The following is a 23,039-nucleotide window of genomic DNA, read 5'->3' on the forward strand; positions in this document are numbered from 1 at the left end:
TTTTAGCATTCTCCATCACTCATATTTAGAAGAACATGCCTCAGACAAATTGCTAACACTTCTAGCTCAGTAACTTCATGTACACCTTCAGCTTTTAGCTGACTTTGCTTGGTTGCTTAAAAAACCCACAAAGGTGGAATGCCCCAGATACCCCATTAGTGTGACTCCTGCTGTGTTACCAGAGGCATGCCAGGTGCCTGGTGCTAGAGCTGACTTTCATGATGCAGTGGCTTGTGGAAAGGATGGGTGGCCTTTTGGTTTGTTTTATGTGGGTTGGTAGACAGCTGCTGCAAGAAAGTAGGACATGAAATTGGTATCCTGGCTCATCTAGTCAGTCATCTGTTTTCTTGTGTACCTGGGTCGTAGCATCCATGTCAGGAACCTGTGACCAAACTGGTTTAAGTTGGAAGGCTGTTCTAGAAACTCACTTCCTTTGGCTTGAATCCTTGATCCAAGCTTCAATGTGTTCATGACTGGTTCTTGTATGAATTATTATTGTCCACTGTGTCCTGTTTACTGGCTGTTCTTTCTCACTGTTATTTGCCCAATGTACATTCCCAGGGAGCACTTGCAGCTTCCAAAGGTCAGGTTTTTCTAACCTTCTTTCATAAGATACTGTTCCTTCTCCTGATTGTATTTTTGTTTGTTTTCTGAGTCTGTTCAAGGTTTGAACCTTGTCCTTTTGAGCCAGTGATTGGAACTGTACCTATCATCACCATGTTGGGTTTGTTATGGTAGCATTAGTATTTTTTTATTTCTGCTAGGAATTCTTTTTTTTTTTTGATCTAGAGAGTTAAAAACTGCATTGACAGATGGGAGAATTGTCTGGAAATTAGGAGAAATGAAAAAAACTTGAGATTCCTGGGTATGTTCTGACTCCAACACACTGAATATTCTTTTAAGCGTAACTAATTCTGTAAACATTTGGTTTTGAGCACTGAATCCAGTTTTATCCACATCCTTTTATTGAAGTATAACACCAGCTGTCATGAGTGGCAGGGAAGGACAGCAAGATAGATTGAAGAGTTGGGGGACATGAATGAGAAGGAAAGTCTGAAATAGCTGGGTGTGTTGCATTAGAAAGACAAAGACAACAGGAGAGATAAGTCTCCAAATTTTTTATCTTAAAAAGAAAGCAAAAAACCCCCTTATCTCTTATCCCTAGGCTGTAGGACGAGAAATGGCCTTAAAACACAACATGTGAGATTCAGGGTAGAGATTAGGGAAAACTCCAGTAGTAGGAGTAGCTGACCTGAAGTGGATTGTGTAAGGAGATTATAGGAGCTCTGTTGCTACCTCTGAAAAGAATCTGAGGATGACTCAGGCAAATACTCATTATTCATTATTGCTGATCTTAACTAGGAGGCAGGAGATGAACCAGCCAACCTTTTTTCCAGTAGACTCAGAGTTCTCTTCCTGTCATCTGTCAATACCTCATCTTGCAGAAAACTTTGTTGCTGTCCCTGTATTTCTTGCCATTTCTCAGCCTGGGGTGGAATCCTGGTGAACTTTGAGTGATTTAGGTACCTGTAAGGAAAATGGCATACGAGGGTGTTTTACTGCATGGAACATCATTCCTCCTTAAGCCCTTGCCCTGCCCCGGTGCTGTGTGCGTTGTCCTGACAGTTCCCTGATGGTCCCTTCTCTTTTGTCTTCGCAGCAGCAGCAGCAGCAGCAGCAGCAGCAGCAGCAACAGCAGCAGCAACAGCAGCAGCAGCAGCCCCAGCCACCGCAGCCCCAACCCCAGCAGCAGCCCCAGGTGTCCACAGTGCCTCAGCCACAGGCGCAGGGCCAGCCCCCGGGGCTGGGGATGCAGGCTCTTCCCCCCCAGCAGCCCATTGTGAGTGTTCCCTCGGAGGCACGGGGATGTGATAGTCCAGCACAAATCCAGCAGTGCTCCACCTGCATCCCCCCTTTCTCCCTGCCTGAGCTTCCCAGGACCTGTGTGAATGCTGAGGCTGCCAGGCAAGCGGTGTGGTTGTAACTGTGTTTCTCTCTTTACAGTTCCAGCGCCAGGGCCTTCAGCAGACACAGCAGCAGCAGCAAACAGCTGCTCTGGTTCGACAGCTTCAACAGCAGCTTTCCAGTAAGCCTGAGTGTTCTTGATCCTGTTTCTAGTCTCCTCCCTGCTGTTTTCTATTGCAGGTACTCTGGTGTAGAGAAGCAAGGCCAAGCCAGATTGTCTGTCTGAGGACATAAATTATGCTGGCAGGGAGGTGGCATCAGGACTTAGAGCTACCAGCCCAAGGGGGCACAGCAGCAGGGAGGGCAGTGCTTGCCAGCTTGTGAGCAACCTTCCAGACCTTCCTCCTGCTGCCTGCAGAGGGACAAGGGAGCTGAGCCTTTGTAGGGACTGCCACACAGCTTTCCTGAAAGGATCCAGTGTGCAGCTTTAAAATCATCTGGGGGTGTTTTCTATGCTCCAGGTGACCTCTGAGGGGCACAGGAAGGCAGTAATCCTGGAGCAATCACTTGGTGGATGACTCAGAGACACTGTGGTTGTGTTGTGAGGCAGACAAGACTTCTTGGAGGCAGGAGGGGTACTCTGAGAAGTGTAGCTGCACACTTGCTCTGTGTGTGGTGGTCTGTGGGCTTCCGTCACAGACGGGGTAACAGCATAGATTTTGTTCAGTCTGGCACTGTATTCCTATAATCTGTATTGAATTACTGGCTGGAGGGTCACAATACAGAATGCAGAGTCTATGCTGTTCCCTTCTGAATTGCCTGCTGTCATTGTCTTCTGTCACCTTACTGGCTTTTCTGCTGTAAAAATGGCAGAAATGCTATGGAAATGCTCAGAAATGGACAGCACAGTTGATATGGGTTTTTTTTTTGGTTTGCACTGAGTGTGAGACTGTGCCAGATGTGGTAATGTGTGGAGTGGGGGACTTGGAAACTGTGCTTTTACTTGTTCCCTGATGGAAAATTCTTAGTCTTTGTGACCAAAAACCTCCCCAAACCAGGTTTTAATGTGCTAAGCTTCCCACTAGCCTGATTCACAAATGATGAGTCTGTGCCAAAGAATCTCAGCTGGGACATTCGAGTATAGGAAGACCTTGTAAAAGAATTTGAATATAGTAGAACAGCCATATTTTTGTAGCCTTTCTGTACAGCAAATGGAGCTGTTGTATCTGGAATAGATGTGTGGATCCAGTGCAGCCTTGTGTCAGCATTCAGCTTCCATGCTGCCTCCTTGGGTTTGCATCAGCTTTCCCTGGAAGCATCTGGAGTTCTTATTTGTAGTGTCAGGGATGAAGTGGAAAGCAGGAATTAAACCAAGACCAGCCTGCAGGAGGGGGACAAGGGTGTTTTGGGCCCAGGATAGGTTGCCTTAGGAGGCTTCAGAGTGTCCCTGAATGTCCAGAAGAGTTGAGAAGGCAGCAGGCCAGCCAGGTTACGCTCATCTCTGTTTACTTAGTGGCTTAGGGTCACACATGCTGATGTTGTTTCAGGAAAAATCCTACAGAATTTTATGTATCAGACTGTACTCAAATATACTGCGAGCATTGTAAATCACAAAACATCAGTCCCAGCAGTTTGGAAGTTCATGAGGTTCTTGAATGTAACTTTACCACGTTTCCTGCCTTTGTGCCATCTGGAAGTCCTTTGGGCCGGTACGGAGATACTGACAGGAAGCCAGGGAAATTTTCTCTGAAACCTTCGGTTTCTGGAAGTGCCTTAGGATGAGCGACACTAGCTAGCTCAGCAGCTTGCATGGCTGCAGGAGTTGTGCTGTTTTATAGGGCTGATTTTCTTTCAAAATCAGAAATAATTAATTCATAAACTCATCCTCCCAGCTACTTGCCGCCTTTCAGGGCTTTGTTACGGTTCTCCAATTCCACCATGAGGGATGGAGAGATTTTCCCTGGAAATTTCAGGATCAGGACTGGCACCTATCTCTCTCTTCCTAAAAGAATATGGGATCCTGGCTGTGCTGCTGCCCAAAGGCTCAGGGAGATCTGCAGCACAGGGAGTACCATAATGGTTTTATTTTCCTTCTCATGGCCTGTGACACTCCTCATACTGCACTGGTGACATGGGGAAGGGAATCTCTTTTCTGAACTAGACCTTGTGACTGTGTAACTCTGTCTTGACCTCAACAGATACACAGACACAGCAGAACAACAACCCATTTGGACGCTACTGACCTGTGGCACTTCAGCCTGATTGAGGAGAGAGACATCACTGTGGATGGATACAGCCTCTTCAGCCTGACCCATGCTCTGGGGCAGCCCCCAGCCTCTGTCCTTGTGCCCCCAGTGCTGCTGCTGTCTGTCTCACAGGGAGATGCCAGGAGGAGCATTTTATTGTACAGAGAAAGTGTTTTTACTATCCAATTTCTACAAATGTTTATGGAGATCCCTTGTGGCTGATAGTCTCCCTTCCCACTTTGTTTTCAGTTTTTACTCAGTTTTTAGTATTTTTGTTAAAATAATGATTAAGACATTGTAAAATTTTGTACTTTATTTATACCAGATGAACTCCATACTGCAGACATTCTCGGATGAATACAGAGAGCTTACTTTGCAAACTGAGTGTGTATTCAGAGCCTGCCTTTCCTCCTCAGCACTCCTCCCAGTACAGCCCAGCAGCACCCTCCACACGTGGTCTTCATCTCTTCCTCAATAGAACTAATGTCTGCATTTTCGGCTTTTGTGAAGGCTAAACAATTTTGTTTGGGAAGGAGAGCTCTTCTTCCCTGTTTATTTCATAAGCTGGTGTTCACATACTTGCAAAGGTTTGTGCAAGCTTTGTAGGATTTATATGTTAAGAGCTTTACTGGTAGTCCTGTTGTACGTTCCACCAGGACACCAGTATAAAACAGAGGCACTTCTGTTGCAGGGTAACTCTGAGCTCTAACAAACCCAGCTTTCCCCACCACAGCAGTTACAGAGATGCTCAAGCTCCTTCCCTCTGCAGTCTAGGAGGAGCTGCAGACTGAGTGCACTCACAGTGCTGCTTCTTGCTTCTCATCACAGCACAGTTTGGCTGATAAGCACCAAAGCTCCTCTGTTAGCTCCTTCCTGACGGCCATGGTGCTTTCTCTGCATGGGTAATGTGCATTCTGAACTCCTGCCCTGGTTAGTGCAGCCTGCTGGCATGAGGTGTGGTCTTGGTGCTTGCTGCTCCTGCTGTCTGTTCGGCCTGGAAGCCACCAGCACCTTGGCTTTTTCCTCAGGAGTTTGACCTGTGGTCCCTGTGGTAGCTTTTCTTGACCAGTGTCTTCCTTTCTGTCCCATCTGTGTGGGATAGGGTGGGGCCACAAGGACTCAGCAATGAGCTGCACCTGATCTTCATCTGAGGGCAAATCAACAGTTCTGGAGCGTGGGCCACAGCATGAAGGCACGCTCAGGGAGCTTGTGAGGGATGGCAGTGCCCCAAGGCCGTGCCCCTTGTCCTGGTTCATGGGCCTGTGTCTGCTGTCCCAAGAGCTGGAGCTGAGCCCTTTCCTCCTTGGGAGCACATGTGGAGCTGCTCTCTGAAGAGGCTGCGGGGCTTGCTGGCACTACACTGTCCTCTACCCTGATTGTCCCCAGACACCTGGCACCTGTGCCAGGCTCTTGCCATGTGCTGCTGGCCAGGCCTGAGAGAGGGGACTCAGTTGTTCGTGAGGACGGATCTCTGCAGATGGCTGATTCCTCTGTGCATCCCTCCTTGTCCCCTTCCATGAGGATCAGGCTGGGGCACAGCCCTGAGCTGGCTGTTGCATTCCCCATCTCCTGCCCCCACGGTGCTCTGTGCCAGGGGCTGTGCTTGCCGGCAGCCCGTGCTCGGTGACCCCACAGGTGGAAGCCCTGCTCCTAGCCAGGGCTGTGTCCGGCGGCCCCTGCTCAAAGAAGGGACTCGTGGCTGCGGCAGGAGGACTCTGTTCCCCTCCTCCTGCCGGGGGTGCGGACAGGGAGGGGCCACTGCCCCGCGACACTGGGCACTGTCCGTGCCCACACCATGCCCCTCTTCCTGGTGTGTACGGTCATGGCCGACAGCCCCCTCCTCTGCGGGCCCTGGGAGGCAGCTGAGCCTGCGCCAAGCGGCATCTTGGATGCTCCTTGTGCATCGCTGCCGCGCCGGAGGTGGGAGGGGGGCGGCTCTGCAGCAGCCGGAGCGGCGTGGCCGGAGGCGGCAGAGCCGTGGTGGCCGGTGGGGTGTCCCTGGCACGGCAGTTGTGGCGAGACGGGAGCGCTGCAGTGCGAGAACACCGAGCCGGGTGCCGGCCTCCTACTGTGTGCGCTGATGGGGGATCTGGTGAAAGCACCCCAGGAGCCACCCTGCCTTCCTGGGAGAAAGGGGATGACTTGTCACCTCCTGTGGCCGGGTGCCTGCTGCCATGGGACCTTTTATTGCATGGCCCAGCAACAGGGCCCTGCTCTTCCTCTGGCAAAAGGCTTCCCCCAGCTGTGTCAGCTGCTTGGCAGGCCCAGTCTGTGTGGGATGAGCAGCACTCCACAGCTCTGTTGTGGTGACAGACGCAAGGCTGCCACTGTGTTCAAGATCCCACACAGCCCTCGGTGTCTGCCCAGAGGTTTCTAGTGGCTGCGGGAGGTTTTTGGGGGAACGTGGGGACCAGTGCAAGACCTGGTTCACAGCACAGGGCTGTCTGGGGAGCTGTGCTCTGCCTGGCCTGGCTGCGTGCCTTGCAGCTGCTGTGTTGCACATTAGCGCTGAGCCGCGGCCGTTCTAAGCAGGTCTGACAGCTTCCAGCCCTTCTGCTCCTTCTCCGAGCCGTGGCTAAACGCTGCTTATGACAGAGCCAGAGGCAACCGGGGGCATTTTAATACACACTGCCCATTGACTAATGCACACAGCTGCCCTACTGCGGCCACCAGTTCAGGCCGGGAGTGGTGTGGGAGCGTGCCTGTTTGATGCTGGGCTCCCTGAAGGCAATGCCAAATGGGCTGTGCCCAGTATCTGAGGAGAAGCCCGAGGTTGCAACAAATCTTGATGCCTTGGGGTGGATGGACGGGCTGAAGCAGCCTCTGCCCTACACGCCCACCGCACCCAGCAGCCTGGCCTAGAGGGTCCCCATGAACCATACCCCGGGCAAAGGTGGCTTGTCAGGCCCTGTCAGAGCTGGTGTTGTGCAAGAAAATCGATCACTGCTCAGTCAAGCAGCTGAAGCTGGGCGTGGAGCAGCTGTGTGAGTACCCAACTCTCCTGCGGTGCTCGTGGTGGGGAGTGGGCCACAAGGCACCACTGCAGCCGTGCATCATGACCCCATCCTGGACTGGTTTTGTTGGGCAGTGGGACCCAGGGAGCTATGCCTGAAGCCCTGCCTGCCTCAGGGCAGCACAGCATCAGTCCAGGGCCCACTTTAAGATGCTTCTCGGAGCCAGTGAACTCTGCTGGGCACAGGGCAGGGTTGTGCATCCATCTCAGGCAGTGCTGGACTGTGTTGCCTGCTCAACCGCATAGTGGGTGGCATCTTGCAGCTCACCCTATATATATTTTTTATATATATCTCTATATATAAAAATAGGGTGAGCTATATTGGTATACCCTATATACACCCTGTGTATAACAGGCTAGCAACAAAATCAGTCCAGCTTCTGACCACCCATAAGCAGTCCCTGGGAGAGGTAGCAGGGCAGGAGAAGCAGGAAAGCTCTGACCTGCTCTGCAGCAGCAGCTGGAAGGCACTGGAGCAGGTGAAGCACAACCCACACTGGGGTGCAGGGATCTCCCTGCCACTGAGCATTCACAGATTCAGTGCAGGTGCCAGGGGTGTGTGGAAGACTCGAAATAAATTGCTGCCCTTCAGATGCTGCCATGCAAATATCTTAAACAGGAAACGGTGCCTGCTCTGTGGAAGCATAGCAGCTGATGCTACCTTGGCAATGGCAGAGGGAGGCAGCAATCAGATATATCCATCAAGACCCAAATCCATTCCCTGTTTCAAATGATTTCTGTAATCCCATCAGTCAAGACTGAAACATTGCTATGGGCAGTGGCAGGCTGTAGGAGAGGCGGCTCCTGCCAGGAGGCCATGAGTGGGAGGGGAAACTATCCCCATGCTGGGAAGAGAAATGACAGAGGTGCTGGGTCTGCTGCACGGTGCTGCTGGGAGCCTACGGGGCTGTGGCTGCTGAGCCTGCAGCCCGGTGCGTGCAGGGCTGGGCTGGGCCGGGCGCCAAGGCTGAGGCTGGGACGGGGCACCCCATACTGAGTACCTGCTGAATCCTCCCTAGACCTGCTGGGCACTGCGGAGCAGTACGAGGGGCGGGGACTGCTCCCCCGGCCGTGGGGAGATGTGCCGGGGCTGAAGGGTTCTCCAGCTGCTATGGGGTGTGCCGGGGCAGCACGGCCCGAGCTATGCGAAGGTGGAAATGGACCCATGCAAAGTCACCGGGGCAGACACGGGCTGCAGTGGGGCAGGATTCTGTATGCACAGGACAGCGCAGGATGCCCGGGGCCGTGCCAGAATGCCCCCACAGATGAGGTCGTTTACTGGGGTGGTGCGAGGTGCCCCAGGCTGTCCCGGTCGGGAAGGTGGGGGTGACCCCCTCCGCCCAGGGCCGATAGCAGGGCAGTGCCGGCGCCCTGAGCAGGGCAGGCTTGGGGGTCCTGGGGGATACCGGGGCGCAGGTGCGGCCGGTGCCGGTACCCGGAGGGTGCGGTACCGGACTGCGCGGCGCTCGGCGGGCGCGGCATCCCCTCGGCGCAGCGACCAGGGCGGTGCAGGTGCCGGGGCGTGCGGTACCGGGCCCGGCCGGAGCAGCGGCGGGGCCGTGGGATGTCCGGTCAGGGCGGTCCCGGTGCCGGTGCCGGGCGGCGGTGCCGGGCAGCGCGGCGGCAGCGAAGGGGTGCTGCGGGACGGCCCCTCCCCAGCCCGCCTCCGCCGTGCACGCGCCGCGCGCTCCCGGTGCGGGGTCGGGCCGGACTGAGCGGAGCGCGGGGCAGCCGCCGCCGCCACCGGCATGGCCCAGCCGCGCCGCCGCCCCCGACGGTGAGTGCGCCCGCCCCGCCCCGCCCCGCACGGACCGGCACGGCCCGGCCCGCCGCGGCTCCTGATGGGGAGGGCGGCCGGACGGGACCGGACCGGCCCCGCGGCGCGGGGCTGGGGGTGACCGCCGCGCCGGCCGTGGGGCTCTCGGGGCGGGGGGTGGTCCCGGTTCGGGTCGCGGTCCCGGAGTCGGGCGTCGGAGCGGAGCGCGGCGGGGCGGGGGTTAACGGGTGGGGCCGAGCGCGGCGGCGGCGGGTAACGGCGAGGGTTAACGGGGCCGGATGAGCGGCCGCGGCGAGCCGGCGGGTTGCCATGGCGACGTGCTGAAAGGGGGATTGTGCGCCCGCCTCAGCTGCGCGGCCCGCATCCCGGCCCCCGCCCCGCATCCCGGCCCCCGCCCCGCATCCCGGCCCCCGCCCCGCATCCGCCGGGCTGCCCGGTCCCGCTCGGCCCGGCCCGTCAGACCCAGCACAGAGCGGGGAGCAAGGGCTCTCCGGGCTGGAGCGCTCTCACTCCAGGGGTTGGGATCCTCCCCGGGGCTGTGGGGTGTCTGTGGTGTGGTGTACGTACTGGGGGTACTGGTGTAGGTCCTGGGAGGTGGGTTATTTGGGGTGCAAGGATGTTCCTCGTGCTGACAGGCATGAGGCTGCTGTTGTGAGCATCCCTGGGTCAAGGGCAGGCAGGAGATCCCCTTGGCTCAGTTTACTTGGCATAGCGTTAGGAATGACATTAGCCACTGGGCTCCTGGAGTGAAAGGACATTCCCTATTTCTCTCTCGGGCCAGGGACCGAGTTGGAGGCAGGCTTGCTGTCAGACAGCTGGCTGTGCTCATCCCTGAGTGCGGCAGTGGGCCAGATATCTGTTCATCCATCTATCCATCCGTCCCTGAGTGGGCTGGTGGGTGCAGGTGTTGTGGCCCCAGTGATGTGCACTGTGGCTGGAGCTGGCACCGTTCACCTGAGCTTGACTTCATCGTGCTCGAAGCCATGGAGCAGGACAGACGTGGTGGGTGGTGGTCAGTGCTGGGGTCTGTCTGCAGCCAGTGCTGTCAGCAGCAAGGGGTAGGAATGATGAGGGACCTGAGGCCTTTGTCCAGCCAGTCAGTTCCTGGACCACACTCTCCCAAATGGTGACACCTCCTTCTGCCTCTACTGGCAGCCTTTCCCAAGGCCACAGACCTCCCTTAGGGAGGTGGCTCTGACATGACATCCCTGAAAGGCTGGGATTTTCCTTCCATCCTTTGAGAGTGCCTCATCTGATGCTGCTGCTGGCTTGGCCCCAGGTGATGGCAGGGCCATCTCCCTATGAGCCCCTGTGCTGGCCATGATTTGTGTCAGCCTGGTGGGACCTTCCTTCCCCTGTAAACCAGGGTGCTCTGTGGAATTGGGAGCATCTGCCAGTTGGGTAAGGAGTGGAAGTGTCCTCAGAGTGGGAGCTGCTGGTTGCCAAGGCAGGAGTCACTCAGCTCTGGGAAATGCCTGTGCCAGGGGTGCACCCAAGCACCCATGCCAATGCCTGGTGCAGGGCTGGGCACCCAGAGGTCCCCACTGGAACCAGACCTCTTCCTGCTCTGCAGGCTGCAGGCGGCCGCCACCAGAGCTGGTGTCTGCAAAACGGTTAAAGGCTGACATTTAGAGGTCACACTTTTAGCACTGTTCATGTGTTTGCTTCATTTGCATTTGCAGTTAGCCGGGCTCGAGGCTTTGCCACTCGCATGTGCAGTTGCCATGGTTACGTGTGCAGTCGGGATGTGGAGTTTGGTTGGACACCTGCAAACATGCAGCTCTCAACCTCCAGAGCACAAGCAGAAGCTGCCAAGGTGCAGGGCAGCCCTCGGACATGGGTGTGAGGGCCCTGCACAGTGCTGTGCTGAGGAAATGGGAGCTGCAGTGCCCATCTTGGCAGGGTCTGCGTGGTGCTGCCTCTTGAAGCCTCCGATTGCCCACACTCAACAGCAGTGGGCATCTAGGGCAGCCTTGTTGGAGAGGAAGGTTGAGCCCATGCCAAGGGGGTTGCCCTGCACTTTTCATCTGGGGCTGTCTCTTTTCCAGACCCCGTGTAGAGGCTTTTGTCCCAAAGGGCTGGAGGGAAGGTGCTCGAGGTCGGGGTGGTGAGGGCAGCCAGAACCTGGGAGTCATGAGCAGAGCTACTGAGCAGGCTGCCCAGGGACAGGAGCCTGCCAAAGCTTCAGAAGGCAGTGTGAGAATTGGCAGAGCACTGTGCTGAGGCTCCAGATGTGGTGGCTGTGTCTGTCCTGACTCTCTGTGGGGTCTGCTCTGGGTGCTCACGTCCAGCACAGACAGGGATTTGTTCCAGGTGTCTTTTGATCAGGATCACATATAGTCCGTGAGCAAGAGCAAGGAGACAGTGATTGCCAAAATCCTCTGGCAGGTCCATACTGGCCTTTGTGTTAAAGGAGGAGGTATTTTAGGACAGCTGATAAGAAAGGGATGTCAAAGTCATCAAGTCTCTGAGCTCCATCTAAACAATTCCCAAACAGCATCAGCTCAGCCAGCTCCTAAACACCCCCAGCCACAGTGAGTCTGCTGCCTCCCAAGCAATTTGCTGCCATCTTCCTGTATCCTTCCTTCTAGAAGCTGTTTCTTTGCAGCAGACAGGGGAGAAAGGAAGCTCTCTTGGCTGTCCAGGAGCTACTATGGCCTCAGACAGAGCAGTGTGGAAGTGTCCATGCTGCACTAGTGGCAGCTGGACGGATTCAGTAACAGTAGAAGGGTGGAAGGATGGTGGGAAGTGGTGAGGATGGGAACATGGAGCGTGTATGCAACAAGTTGTGGAGCTGCAGAGGAGCCTGTGGAATCTCAGAGCAGAGCACAGAGAGGCTGGTATCTGCCATCCCGTGCACCAGGTGCAGAGGGATGGGGCAAGGACAGCTTGGCTCTCTCCTTAGAACTCCCAGTGCCACTGGGATGGGAGTTGCTGGCTCCCTGTGGGATCCCAGACAGAGATTCCTCTGCTGGTGGTCTGTGGTTATTGGCTGCCACTGACAGTGCTTTGAAAGGCAGCCAAGGGCGTTGTGGCTCCTGGGTCGGCACTGAGGGGAGGTGGTCACAGCCAGCACAAGGCACGTCAGCAGGAGGAGGCAGGTTGGATCCTGGTACCAGGGAACTCGAGGAGAGCTGGGTCTGAGGACTGAGCTGAGCTGGATGGTGCTGGATGGGGGACTGAATGCTCTGGTGGTCTCCTACCGTGATGCTCCCCAGAGCTGGGGGCAGGGAGCAGGCTGTGACCAGCACTGTGTGCTGCTGGCCTCAGCAGGATTCTGCTGTGGGTGTGAGACGAATGAATAAATGGTCCTGCAATTGCCAGAGCTGCCAGTTTGAACCCACATCATTCAGACCCTGGAGCGAGTCTGACTGAGAGGAAAGGGGGATGAAGAGGGAGCAGTGCAAAGACATGGGTGCTTCTGGCTGCAGCTGCCGGGTCCTGTCTGGTTTGTGTAGCTCCTGGAAGTTTTCCCTGGATGGGAGGTTATGTGAAGTTTGGCTTGTCTGGGCTCAGTAGTCATGTGGTATTGCAGTCCATGATGAAGCCTGTGCTCCTGCTTAGTCTTGAAGTCGTGTGTGGAAACTCTGCTCTTGCAGTATATTCCTTTTGCCATGTTGTCTGCCTGGCAGGAGGGACAGCACGTGCCAGTGGCTGTCTGCGAGCAAGATTTTGTGCTGAGGAGCGCTGTTTGGGATGAGACCACCTTGGCAAGGAGCTCAGAGGATTGTTGGTAAAGAAGCCTTGTTCCTGACACTGAAAAATGCAGAACAGTGGAGTAACATCTGTTATTTTCAAACTGCATCTCAGTGAGAGCATATCCTGTAAGGTGTCTGGCAAGCAGAGCTGAAACTTTGCCTGGTGGCCAGTTGCTCTGGCTGTGCCAGCAAAACAGGTGGCAAAGTTTGGGAAAGGTTGCAGAGAGAACATGTTACAGGGCTTGTATGGTGCACGAGCCTTGTTTGGGTCTGGGCCTGGGCTGCTGAGGGCAAGGATGTCTGGGAAAAGTTTGGTCAGGAGGCTTCTGAGATGGGCTTGGGGAGGAGATTGCTGAGAATGGCCTTTTGTGGTGATCAGGGGCTGCAGGGGCTTGGCCTTCATCAAGCAGTGGTTTGGTGCTGCTCTAAAGGAGTGGGAGAAGAAGCCCAAGTCTGTAGCGTGGCCAGAATGTCTGCATGGCACTCCTCATGGAGGTGGCTTCATCCATGTTCTGATGCTGGCACCCAGTGCTAAAGGAGTTGTGAAGGTGAATGTGTGAGTTCAACTGTGTTCGTGTCTTTCCTCTGCCCTCACATAACTCCAGGCACCACTGAGCAACTTGAGGACTCATGGGACAGTGATGGAGGAGAAGGGGACAGGGGTTGCTCTGTGTCTCTGTCTCTAGAGCTGCCCACGGAGAGCTCAGGAGAGATGTGTGGGTGTTGAGATCATTGTGGAGTCAAATGCCTGGAAGTTGCAGCAGAGTTGGTCAGAGGTCTGGTGGCCTCTCTGCAAAGAAAAGGGCTAAATAAGGCAGGGTTCTTCAGACTGGGAAAGAAACAACAGAAGATGGATGTGATGTGTCTACAGGAGGCCAGGAGAGAAGTGATAGAGGTTAACTGTTCATTGTTTATTTTCATACGAGTACAAGGTCACATCAAATTAAGCTATCAGGAGGTGCCAAACAGGAGGAGGGGCATTGCCTCTTGCAGATGTGCTATCAAATCACAGAAGTCCTCAGGACAAGGTGTCATGAACAACAAAACCTTGCATTAGTTTCAGGAGAAATGGGATGATTTCAAGAAGGACAAGAGGGTTCCCCCACAACCAATAAACACACTGAGATCCACCTCCGACTTGGGCAGCTGCTGAGCTGTGAATTGCTTGTGCTTCTGACTGCTTGCAAGTACACAGAGCAAGGAGGACTTTTGGTCTGCTCTGTTATTTTCATAACATTCTGCCCACCAGAGAGTGTGGAGCCAGGAGGGAGCTCTGGGCTCTGGTAAGGAAGGATGGGTTTAATCTCCATCCAGCTGTGTTACTTAGCTTGGCACAGGGTGACAGGTACATGCTCAGTCCTGCTTCCTCACTGAGAGTGTGGGATGATTTCCCCACATGATGGAGGTGCACCTGCTGGGAGATACAAGACCTGTGCTAAGTACCAAGCCTGGGCTTCACGGGACCCTTTGCTGGAGACCTCTGACAGGCTTTTGTATACTGATCAGGTACTAATTCAGTTGGTTTGAAAATGAACGGCAATATCCCTTCCTGCTGTGTTCCGTGACAGCTCTGCTTCCTCTGGGCACAGGGACACGCTGGCAGCAGAGCTGGAGTCTCATCTTAGAGCTGTCCCAGTTCCCTGGTACTTGCTGCATGTGATAGGCACCGTGGGATCACCAGGGATCTGATCTTCATCTCCCCCTCCTCCAATCCCCTGTCTCTGCCTGTTCTCACACACATCAGGAAACATCAGTGTCAGTTTTGTTCCTGGTTTTATCCTCAAATGAGAAAAGACTCATGTCCTGCTGCCAGTGAGGGTCCAGTTCAGCCTTACCACAAATGTGGGATGCCAAAAGGCTGTTCCCCAACTCCTGAGCAGTCCACAGACATGCAAGGACAACAGGGAAACGTGAGCCTTGGCTTGGGACCCGTTGGTTTCTTGTGGGAGAAATGGACTTGGAGAGGAAGATGCAGGGATGAGCTGGGGACCCAGTGGTCCCCAGTGGGTTTTGGCTGGCAGGCAGCAGGATGAGGTCAAGTGAGGTTGTTGCTCATGAAGAGGACGCTGGTTTTTATCCTTATGAATTCCTGGAGGACTGAGGGAAGTGTCCATCCAGCACAAGGGTGTTCTTGCAACCACAAACCAAAGATCTCCCTTGAATAGCAGCTGTCCTGTGCCTCGAGAAATCTCTGTTTCTGTCTTGTCTTTTCGGTCTCTGTTGCCACTGGGTCTCTGGATGAGAATCTGAGGTTGCAGATTTGGGCAGGGAGCTGCTGTACTTTCATGCTCATGACTTTGAGAGGAGCCAATTGGTTGCCTACTCTGCAACAAAAACCTCCTTCTGTGTCCGCCAGGAGCGACGCTTCCAAGTGGGCATCTGCTGAGGCAGAGCAGTGCTCAGGGACCTCTGAGGAGCAGCAGCGAGCATGAGAGCTGTCTTGGCACTTGAACTTGACTTTCCTTGGCATTGTTGGTCCTTGCAGCATGCCTGTATGTCCTGCTTCGTTCTGGTCTGCTCCCTCTGGAGAGACAGGGCATCCCCAGGGTGCCTGATTTGCTTCAGTCCAGCTTATTTCTTAACACGAGGTGGTATTTGCAGTAAAACACATTAAAGGATTTTTTTTTTGCCAGAGGTTTTAGGCTTTCTGCTTTTTTGTGCTTGAAGATAGAAAATATGGGAGGATAAATTTACAAGGGAAAATAGAAAATACATTTTGGATTAAATTTGAATGGGTTTCCTTTCTAGCTGCTGGCTTGCCTGACCTACAGTCTCTAGTGAGCCCTGGCTGCATGAGCAAGACCTCGTGGAGCTGCTGTGGCTGCAGGCTGACTCTCCAGTCCAGGGTGCTTCCATGGTCTTCTGCTTAGTCACACCAGCTTTGGTTTTGGTTTGGCAATGTGAGCACCTGGTGGCCTTGTTGAGGGCAGGCTCCTCTGCTTAAGGAAGCTGCTCCTCTTGGTTGGGTAGAGGCTGTCGTGGGCTTGGGCTGCACCATCCACTTGGGCTGTCCGAGGTCCTTCTGAGGTGACCACATCTGTCCGGGCTGCCAGCTGTGCACACAACCCGTGCCAATGGTGCTCTCTGGCTGTGATAACTGTACCAACTCTTTCGGTGGCTTACTGGAGCACATACCAAATCTGTGCGTTTCCAGAATTCCTGGGAAAGCCTGTGGAGTTTCTGGGGAAACCAGTAACTCTGGGATGGGCTTTTATCTCATTCAGCTGCAGATGGGCGGGTTTGGACGCTGTGTCGTGCCAGCAGCACACGTGGGTGGCCCTTGTGCCAGGGTCCCAGGGCTCCCCTCGCCCTGATGTCGCCCCGAGCGTGGCAGCTCTGCCGTGAGCCGATGCCGCCTGTACCTGTCGGGGCTTTGCCCAGGAGCTCCTCCACAGCCGCCAGCCATTATCCCGGCGCTCAGCAGCGGGGTGGGGCGAGCGGGAAGGCAGATGTGGAGAGGGGGAGGGTGGCTTCTCGAGCACCTGTGCCTTATTCTGGAGCGTGCAAGTGTGAAATTCAATTTGTAGATCAGTCGTCGCTGGTGAGGGACACAGGCCACAGTGTGCGCCGGAGCCAGGCGGTGTCTGGGAGCAGCGCGGCCGGCATGCACAGCATGTCCTGCCTGCCAGCTCTTGCGGAGGCTGACGTCACCCTGGAGGAGCGGTGGCTGCTGCAGGATGTGGCTGCTTGACGCTGTGTCATGTTGGCTCTGGGTGTGCGGTCCCGGCTCCCGCAGGAGCCCTGCCAGGAGGTGCTGCCCTGGGATGGTGTCCCCTGCCCCGCGGGGGCGAGGAGCGCGGTGCAGATGGGAGGGAACGGGACCCGGTGCCCTCTGCCACCAGCAGCTTGCAGGGTGGTGGTGTGGATGGAGGAGTCCATGGTGCTTCCAGCAACAATGGCATTTTCCCACCCCCGCATTTGGATCTTTCTGATGTTTCCAGCAAAACCTGCTTGCCGGTGGGAGCAGAGGGAATATGCATGACAGCATTAGCAAATGCAGCTTGCGCTGACTCGTGCTCTGCCCTACCTGTGCGTTGCTACCAGTGGTCACTGCTCCCCATCTCCGGCCCCAGTCCATGTCTGGGTATCCCACTCCCTGCTTTGCAGAGAGCAGCCCTCTGTTGTAGATGAAGAGTCCAGCGCTGTGAGGAGGGGAGCGTGATCTCCCAGGCCGGCCACGGCAGAGCTGGCACTAACTGTGCCCCCAGGCAAGCTGCAGTGTCATGGAGCAGCGGGTCGCTGCTGATGCCATTAGGCTCAAAGAGGCATTTGCAATATGGTCAGAAAATCACATCTGGTCTTTGGTGAGGGCCACTCGCACTAACATAAAGCTCAGCATCTTGAGTCCGGTGGGGACTGGGGCACACAGTAGGGCGATGGGCTGGAGTTCAGCTGAGGCATCTCTCTGGCACAGGACAGGACCCGCAGCTCTCCCAGCTGTGGGAAACTCGGGAGCATGGGGTGGCACAGCCTGGCATCCCTGGGTCTGTGCAGAGCCTGCCTGGTGTTTCACCTGGCAGCAGAGACTATTGTAACAAGGTGGAGGTGGTGTGGACAGTGAGCTCAAACACCTGCTAGGACAGCTTTCCTGAGCAAAGACCCTGCAGTGAGGAAACAATTTGGTGCTGGACTGCAATGCTTGGACTTTCTTGCATCCTGAGGGAGCACACTGCTTCCTGCATTGTCACCCTCAAGGGATGGCCCACACCCCCCCTTGCATGGGGATGTGCTCTCCCCATAGAGCCACCTTGCTCCACGGGCTTGGTCTCATGGTACAAGACAAGGCGGTAACAAGTGGTGCAAAAAGATGGTGCTTGTACACTGCCAGATAACTTGTAACCTTATCTCTGCACAAGAAAACTTACTGTGTCATGTTTCAGCTTCTGTGCAAAAGTCAGTTCCTACTTGTCTCCAGCTATTTTCTTCATCTTTGTTCTTTGTCCTGGGTGTTATTACCTTTAGCCCAGATTACTTCCATGATCTATTTTACAATTCTGCCCTGCAAAACCTTTTTGAGCTGATAAAGAGTGGAGTGATGTTAGGCAGACATAGGTGGTTGGGGCAGGTGTTGGTAAAAGAAACAGGCCTTTACTGGCTCTGCTGCTGAAACCAGAGGCTCCAAAGCCACCGTCTGGATTTCAACCCTTGATTAAGTGGTTTTGCCTTCCTACTTTGAGTCAGTAAAAATGAAACATTGACAACTTATTTCGGGTGTAGCTGTTCCCATTCAGAACACTCTTGGATTTTGTTGCCCGCCCTCCCTAATCACATTTGCAGGAAGTCCATGTATTTTAAGCTGCAGTCGGTTCCTCTCTGCCCAGCCCACCTCCTTACATTTATAGAGCCTCCCCCAGTCCACGCTAGTCCATGGAAAGCATTGGCTGTGCACACACTCGCCCTGCCTGCAGCCACTGATGCTTTCTCAGCTTCCCTTGGAGCTTGTGTGAGATGTCTTGAGCTGTTCTTAGCACAGGTGGTGGTATGGGTAGGACAGAGCTTTGTGCAAATTGCCCATGGCCCATTGGTTGTAGGAGCTTCATGTCCTTTGCATGGCTGGGTGCCCAGAAAGGAGCTTGAGAGGCTGAGGTATGAGAGAGTTTTGGGGAAGGACATTGCATCAGCAACTTGGTTTCATACTTGCCTCTTAGTTTCAGGCATTTCAGAAATGGGGGTGTGGTTGAGCCAGCCTCTTTGGGTCACCAAAGTCTCCTTTCTTTACTGGACTTCAAATGTGCTTTTGCTAACGTAAGAAATATGAATGTGTTTGGACTTGGACTTTCAGAAGCTTATTGATAAGAGCCTTGTGCTTGTGTAATTGTTCCCTAACACGGTTCAGTCATAATGATCCATGTTAACCTTAAAAATGGCCCCTGTTAGCCCTGGTAGTTTCCAGGGCAGTTATTTGGGAGTGGACACAGGAGGCATCGCTCTGGCAGATGTGAGGGGGATGGTGGTGAGCAGGTGGAATAATGTCAATGTGCGGCTTCCTGAAGCTGGAGAAGGAAGTGAGGGGAATGCTGCTGCTGGAGCCAGCTCTCTCTTTGCTGGGTGAGATTTGCACTTGGGCTGCTAGCTGTGGAGTGTTGATCACAGATTTGAGAGAGATTATATTGCCTTGGAGTAGGTGCCTGGTGCTTGTTTGTGATGTGTGGGAGAGTGAGCAAGTTGTCTTGGCATGAACTTTGTGCTGGTGCCAAGGGCTTGCTGAAAGCAGATTGTCTGTCAGCTCACTCCCTGAGTACTCGTCTGGAAATTCCAGGGTTCTGTGGATGCACTTTTGCATTGTCAGTCACCGGCCTGCACGAAGCCAGAGGTGGAGTAATTCTAACATGTATTTGTGAAGGATAGAATAGAATAGAATAGAATAGAATAGAATAGAATAGAAATAGAATAGAGTAATTTTGGTTGGAAGGGACCTACAGTGATCATCCAGTCCAACTGCCTGGCCCATTCAGGGCTGACCTAAAATTAAGGCATGTGGTTAAGGGCGTTGTCCAAACGCGTCTTAAACACTGACAGGCTTGAAGCATCGACCATAGGAAGCCTGTTCCAGTGTTTGACCACCCTCCGGCTAAGCAAAGGCTTCCTAACGCCCCGTGTAAAACCTCCCCGGCACAGCTTTGAACCGTTCCCTCATGCGCTATCGCTGGATCCCAGGGAGAAGAGCTCAGCACCTCCCTCTCCTCAGGAAGCCGTCAGGAGCCTCGGGGCTGCCCCGGTCCCGGAGCTGCGGTTCCCGGGCGGTGCTGACGGGACAGCTCCCGTGGGGTGCGGGGAACTCTCGACCTCACACGCGGCTCCGGGAAGCAGCCCGGCTCCGCCGCGCCGTCCCTCCTGAGCGGGACAGAGCGATGCCACATGCACATGTTGCCGGCTCTGAGATCCTCCGGGCTGAGGCAGGCGCTTCCTTCGCTGCCGGGGAGCGAGTGTGGGTTCAGCTGTGCTCGGACAGTGCTTCTCGTTAACCTCTGCCCCTGCAGGCGAGTGTTTGTACATTGAAACTGCAAATAGCAAGGTGAGGAAGAGAAAAGCTGCCACTGTGTCTTCGTGCTGGGGTCAGGAAAGCCAGAACGTGAGATAATCCAGATTATTTCTATCCAGAGCGTGGCAATAAATAGCCTGCTTCCAACAGCTATCCCTGAGCTGTGTGGGAACCCGCCAGCCCACCGAGAGGCTGCTGCCACTGCCCTCTTCCTGTCCTGGCAGAGCCTGCTGCTCACACAGCAGCTGCTGGCTGTGCCACGTGGCCTTCTCTCGCCTTTCCACCAGGCTCCTGGGAAGCAGTCAGTGGGAAGGTCAGTCAAAATCGGGACTAACTCAAGGTGAGCATGTAGCCCACTCCAAAAGACTCCAGGCTTTCAAGCACAGTTGTCCTTGGTTCCTCTATAGTGGTCGCCTTCTTCTTGCATCAGCACTATTGGGTGCTGACCCCAACGCTGTCCCTGCTGGGGTGCTCATGGGCTGTCCTTTAGCAGCATCACCAGTCACAGCTCAGTGACACTGAGAAACCTCCTGCATTTTTGGAGCTCTTGATGCTAAACAAGAGTTGGAAATGATCCAGGTTATAGCACCTGCTGGGTAGCGTGTCTTCTGGAGCCGGGAATCGAACAGTGTGCTGGCATTCAACACCAAAAATGTCTGGAAAGGCTAAAATGTGGGCAAAGGAAAAGTCTGCTTTGCCCCTGGTATCCTTCCCAAGGCGGGCTTGGCTCCTTCATGAAGAACTCATTAAAGGCCATGGAGCAAATGGTGACAGGCCATATTGCAGAGGGAGGCCTTTGGCACCACAGCAGAAGTGGCTCTTGAAATTGTCTGTTTCTAGGGATTTTGAGTAACATTCTTCTGTTATGAATGGAAGCTCTCGAGGATCTTGGCATGTGTCTGGGAGTTGTCAAAGAGCTTCTGTCCCACATATGTTCTTGCAGCGTGGAGGAACTTAACTGACACTTCTCACGTGGTCCCTCATCCTCTCCCCAGGGCAAAGGATGTTCAGTGGAGTGTCTCATAGGCTTCTGACATCCAGCTTGCTTTAAATATTGGTGGTAGTGTGGATAGGAGCTAGGAAAGGCAAGGCACAGGGATGTATCTTGCACTTGATGCAAGCGAGGGTGAAGTTTATGAGGTTTTCCTTCTGTCCCATTAGAGTGGCTGTGGTGCCTGATATTGGGGGAGCTGCAGATGTGCCTGAGGAGGAGAGTGAGGTGGGGAACGCTGGACGCTGGGAGAGGCCTCTGCAGAGTGGAGAACAGGTGTTTTGGGCTCCATGGTACTGGGAAGCCTCCTAAGTGCTCTGCTCTGCACCCTAAATGCTGGAGGGTTCATGGCCAAGGTGGATGTGTATACCCAGATGGTGACAAATGCTGGATGAATGAGGGCAGGGGCAGAGCTGCCAGCCAGTGTAATGAGAAGTGTAAGAGACTGGGCTGGAGGGGGATGCTGGGGTTCACTTGGTCCATCCATCTGCCACGTAGCACCCTTTGCAGATAGTCATGGAGTGCTTTAACTTCTCCTGGGGTACACTTTTCTTTCGTTATATGAATGTGTCTCCTACCTAGCACAAAAGGGCAGAGTGTTCTGAACTTTTTTGCAGTGGCTTTTGCATGTTATAAAATTGTGCCCTGTGACTTGTCTTGTCTAGACTAATCCCCATCTTCCAGACTTCTCTCCAAGGCTTTTTGGTGATCTTGCTGGTCTCCCATGGCCTCTCTCAGTTAGTCCAAATCTTTTGGGGCATGAACTGGTTCTCTGGACAACAGTATAATAACTTGGTGTGTCTTTACAAGCTGAGAGTAGAGTAATTACTTCATGTGTAAGCTGACCTTTCACACATCCTCCTGTAGTTGCCTTTTTTTTGTGGCAATGATATGCTGGCTCCCGTTCAGCTTGTACTCACCTGTAGCCCTCATGACCCTTGTGGCAGAACTGCTGCTGTCTTTTCTTCTGTGGCCTGTTTGTGCGATTTTTTACCTCCCAGTGACTTACAGTCCTGCCCATCATCTCTCAACCCTTTTTCCAGTCTGTCAGGAGCATGTCAAATTCCCATCCTGGCCTCTAAAGTGCTGGGGTGTCACATGCAGATTTTGAAACATACTCTGTTCTGTTGTTTAGGTCATTCATGGGAACACAGAGCAGCAGCAGCGGGGCAGACCTTTCTGAAACCCTACATGTCCTTTTCAGGGTAACTGTGAACCATCTATCACTGTTCACCAGCTCTGTGATGGTCCTGGGAAATGCCCCCACAGTGCTGTGGGACCAGGAAACATCTGCCTGTGGCATGGATGGGTAACCTGGGCTGAGACCTGCAGGCATAGGGATGCTCTTGAGGGGCTGCTGGGACACAGGGACACAAGCACATCAGTCCAATTGTGCTCCCCAGGGTTTTCTGTGGGGTTTCTGCAGTGTTGTAGGCCAGGTGGGATGGGGCTGGGTGAGAGCTGGGATTACTGCCCAGTGGAGGAGACAAGATGCCAGGTGGGGAGTGGGTCTAGCAGGTGCTGCTTGCTAAGAGCTGAGCACCAGCCTGAGCTCCTGGAGCACAGGCTGGTGGAAAGGTTTGGAGCTCACCTGGAGAAGAGAAGGCAGGGGTTTCTCGTGCTGCTTGCTGGGTGCGTGTTTGTTCTGAGGTGCATGGGCTGGCCCTCAGCAAGGTACAATGGGGTCAAATGGTGAGCACAGCTGCACAAGGCACAGTGGCTGGAGGGTGCAATGGGACATCCTGTCTGCTTGCTGTTGGAAGGAGATCCATCCATCATCCGTCATCCATCATCCATCTGTGCCAGCTGGGTGCTTTGACATCTCCATCTGTCCTGGCTCTGAACCTCATGGGACATAGAGGCACAACATCAGTGTGATGAGCTTGGGGTTGGTGCTCCAGGGCAGGAGGCTGGGCCCTGATGAAGGGTCCAATACGAGAGCAGGCTGTCTGCTCGCATCTCCTCGGCTGTCTGCCAGAGGAGGTGTGGATCCGGCTTGTCTGGCTGGTGTTGAGATGCCTGAATATGAATCTGCGAGAGAGGCTTCCAGAGGATCCCACCCGCCCAGGTTTCCATGGAGAGAGTCTCTTTGTTGAGGAGGAAGCCGCCTGGCAGACAGTGTGGCCGTGGAAATACCTATAGAGCATTTGTTTTCCAAAGCACATGAATAACATCCCCAACAGCTAGCAGCCTCACTTCCTCTGCTCACCCACCAGCGCCCTGGCAGAGTGACCTGGGATGCCTGCGGTGTCTTTATCCTCCCAGTTTCTCACTGCGTGCTTGTCTGAGCATTCCCAGTTTGGCTGTGCCTGCCCAGCCCAGCCCGGTTTCATTTCGAGTTGGCAGGCACGGCTCCTGGCGCGGGGCTGCAGGCAGGCAGCAGCCCATCTTCGCTGGGGGACACGTTTGGCTTCCCTGCTGGAGGGA

The 23,039-nt window shown here is 54.4% G+C and overlaps 2 protein-coding genes across 9 annotated transcripts in view; both read left to right on the forward strand.

Moving 5' to 3' along the window:
* The window catches only part of MED12 (mediator complex subunit 12), a 36,225-nt gene extending 31,690 nt beyond the window's left edge, over positions 1 to 4,535 (forward strand). Inside the window, exons 42-44 of one of the 5 annotated variants that reach the window (XM_032123532.1) lie at positions 1,661 to 1,840; positions 2,005 to 2,086; positions 4,104 to 4,535. In XM_032123532.1, coding sequence (XP_031979423.1) covers positions 1,661 to 1,840; positions 2,005 to 2,086; positions 4,104 to 4,147 — 306 coding nt within the window. In that variant the 3' untranslated portion in view covers positions 4,148 to 4,535. The remainder of the gene's footprint in view (positions 1 to 1,660; positions 1,841 to 2,004; positions 2,087 to 4,103) is intronic. The other 4 variants (XM_032123533.1, XM_032123534.1, XM_032123535.1 and 1 more) reach the window with 4 other exon arrangements.
* Positions 4,536 to 8,854: 4,319 nt separating this feature from the next.
* NLGN3 (neuroligin 3) overlaps positions 8,855 to 23,039 on the forward strand; it is a 39,674-nt gene continuing 25,489 nt past the window's right edge. For all 4 annotated transcript variants that reach the window (XM_032123842.1, XM_032123844.1, XM_032123843.1 and 1 more), the window contains exon 1: positions 8,855 to 8,941. The gene's annotated coding sequence lies outside the window, so the exon portion shown is untranslated. The remainder of the gene's footprint in view (positions 8,942 to 23,039) is intronic.

Source organism: Corvus moneduloides, chromosome 14 (assembly GCF_009650955.1).
Source record: "Corvus moneduloides isolate bCorMon1 chromosome 14, bCorMon1.pri, whole genome shotgun sequence".
NCBI lineage: Eukaryota > Metazoa > Chordata > Aves > Passeriformes > Corvidae > Corvus > Corvus moneduloides.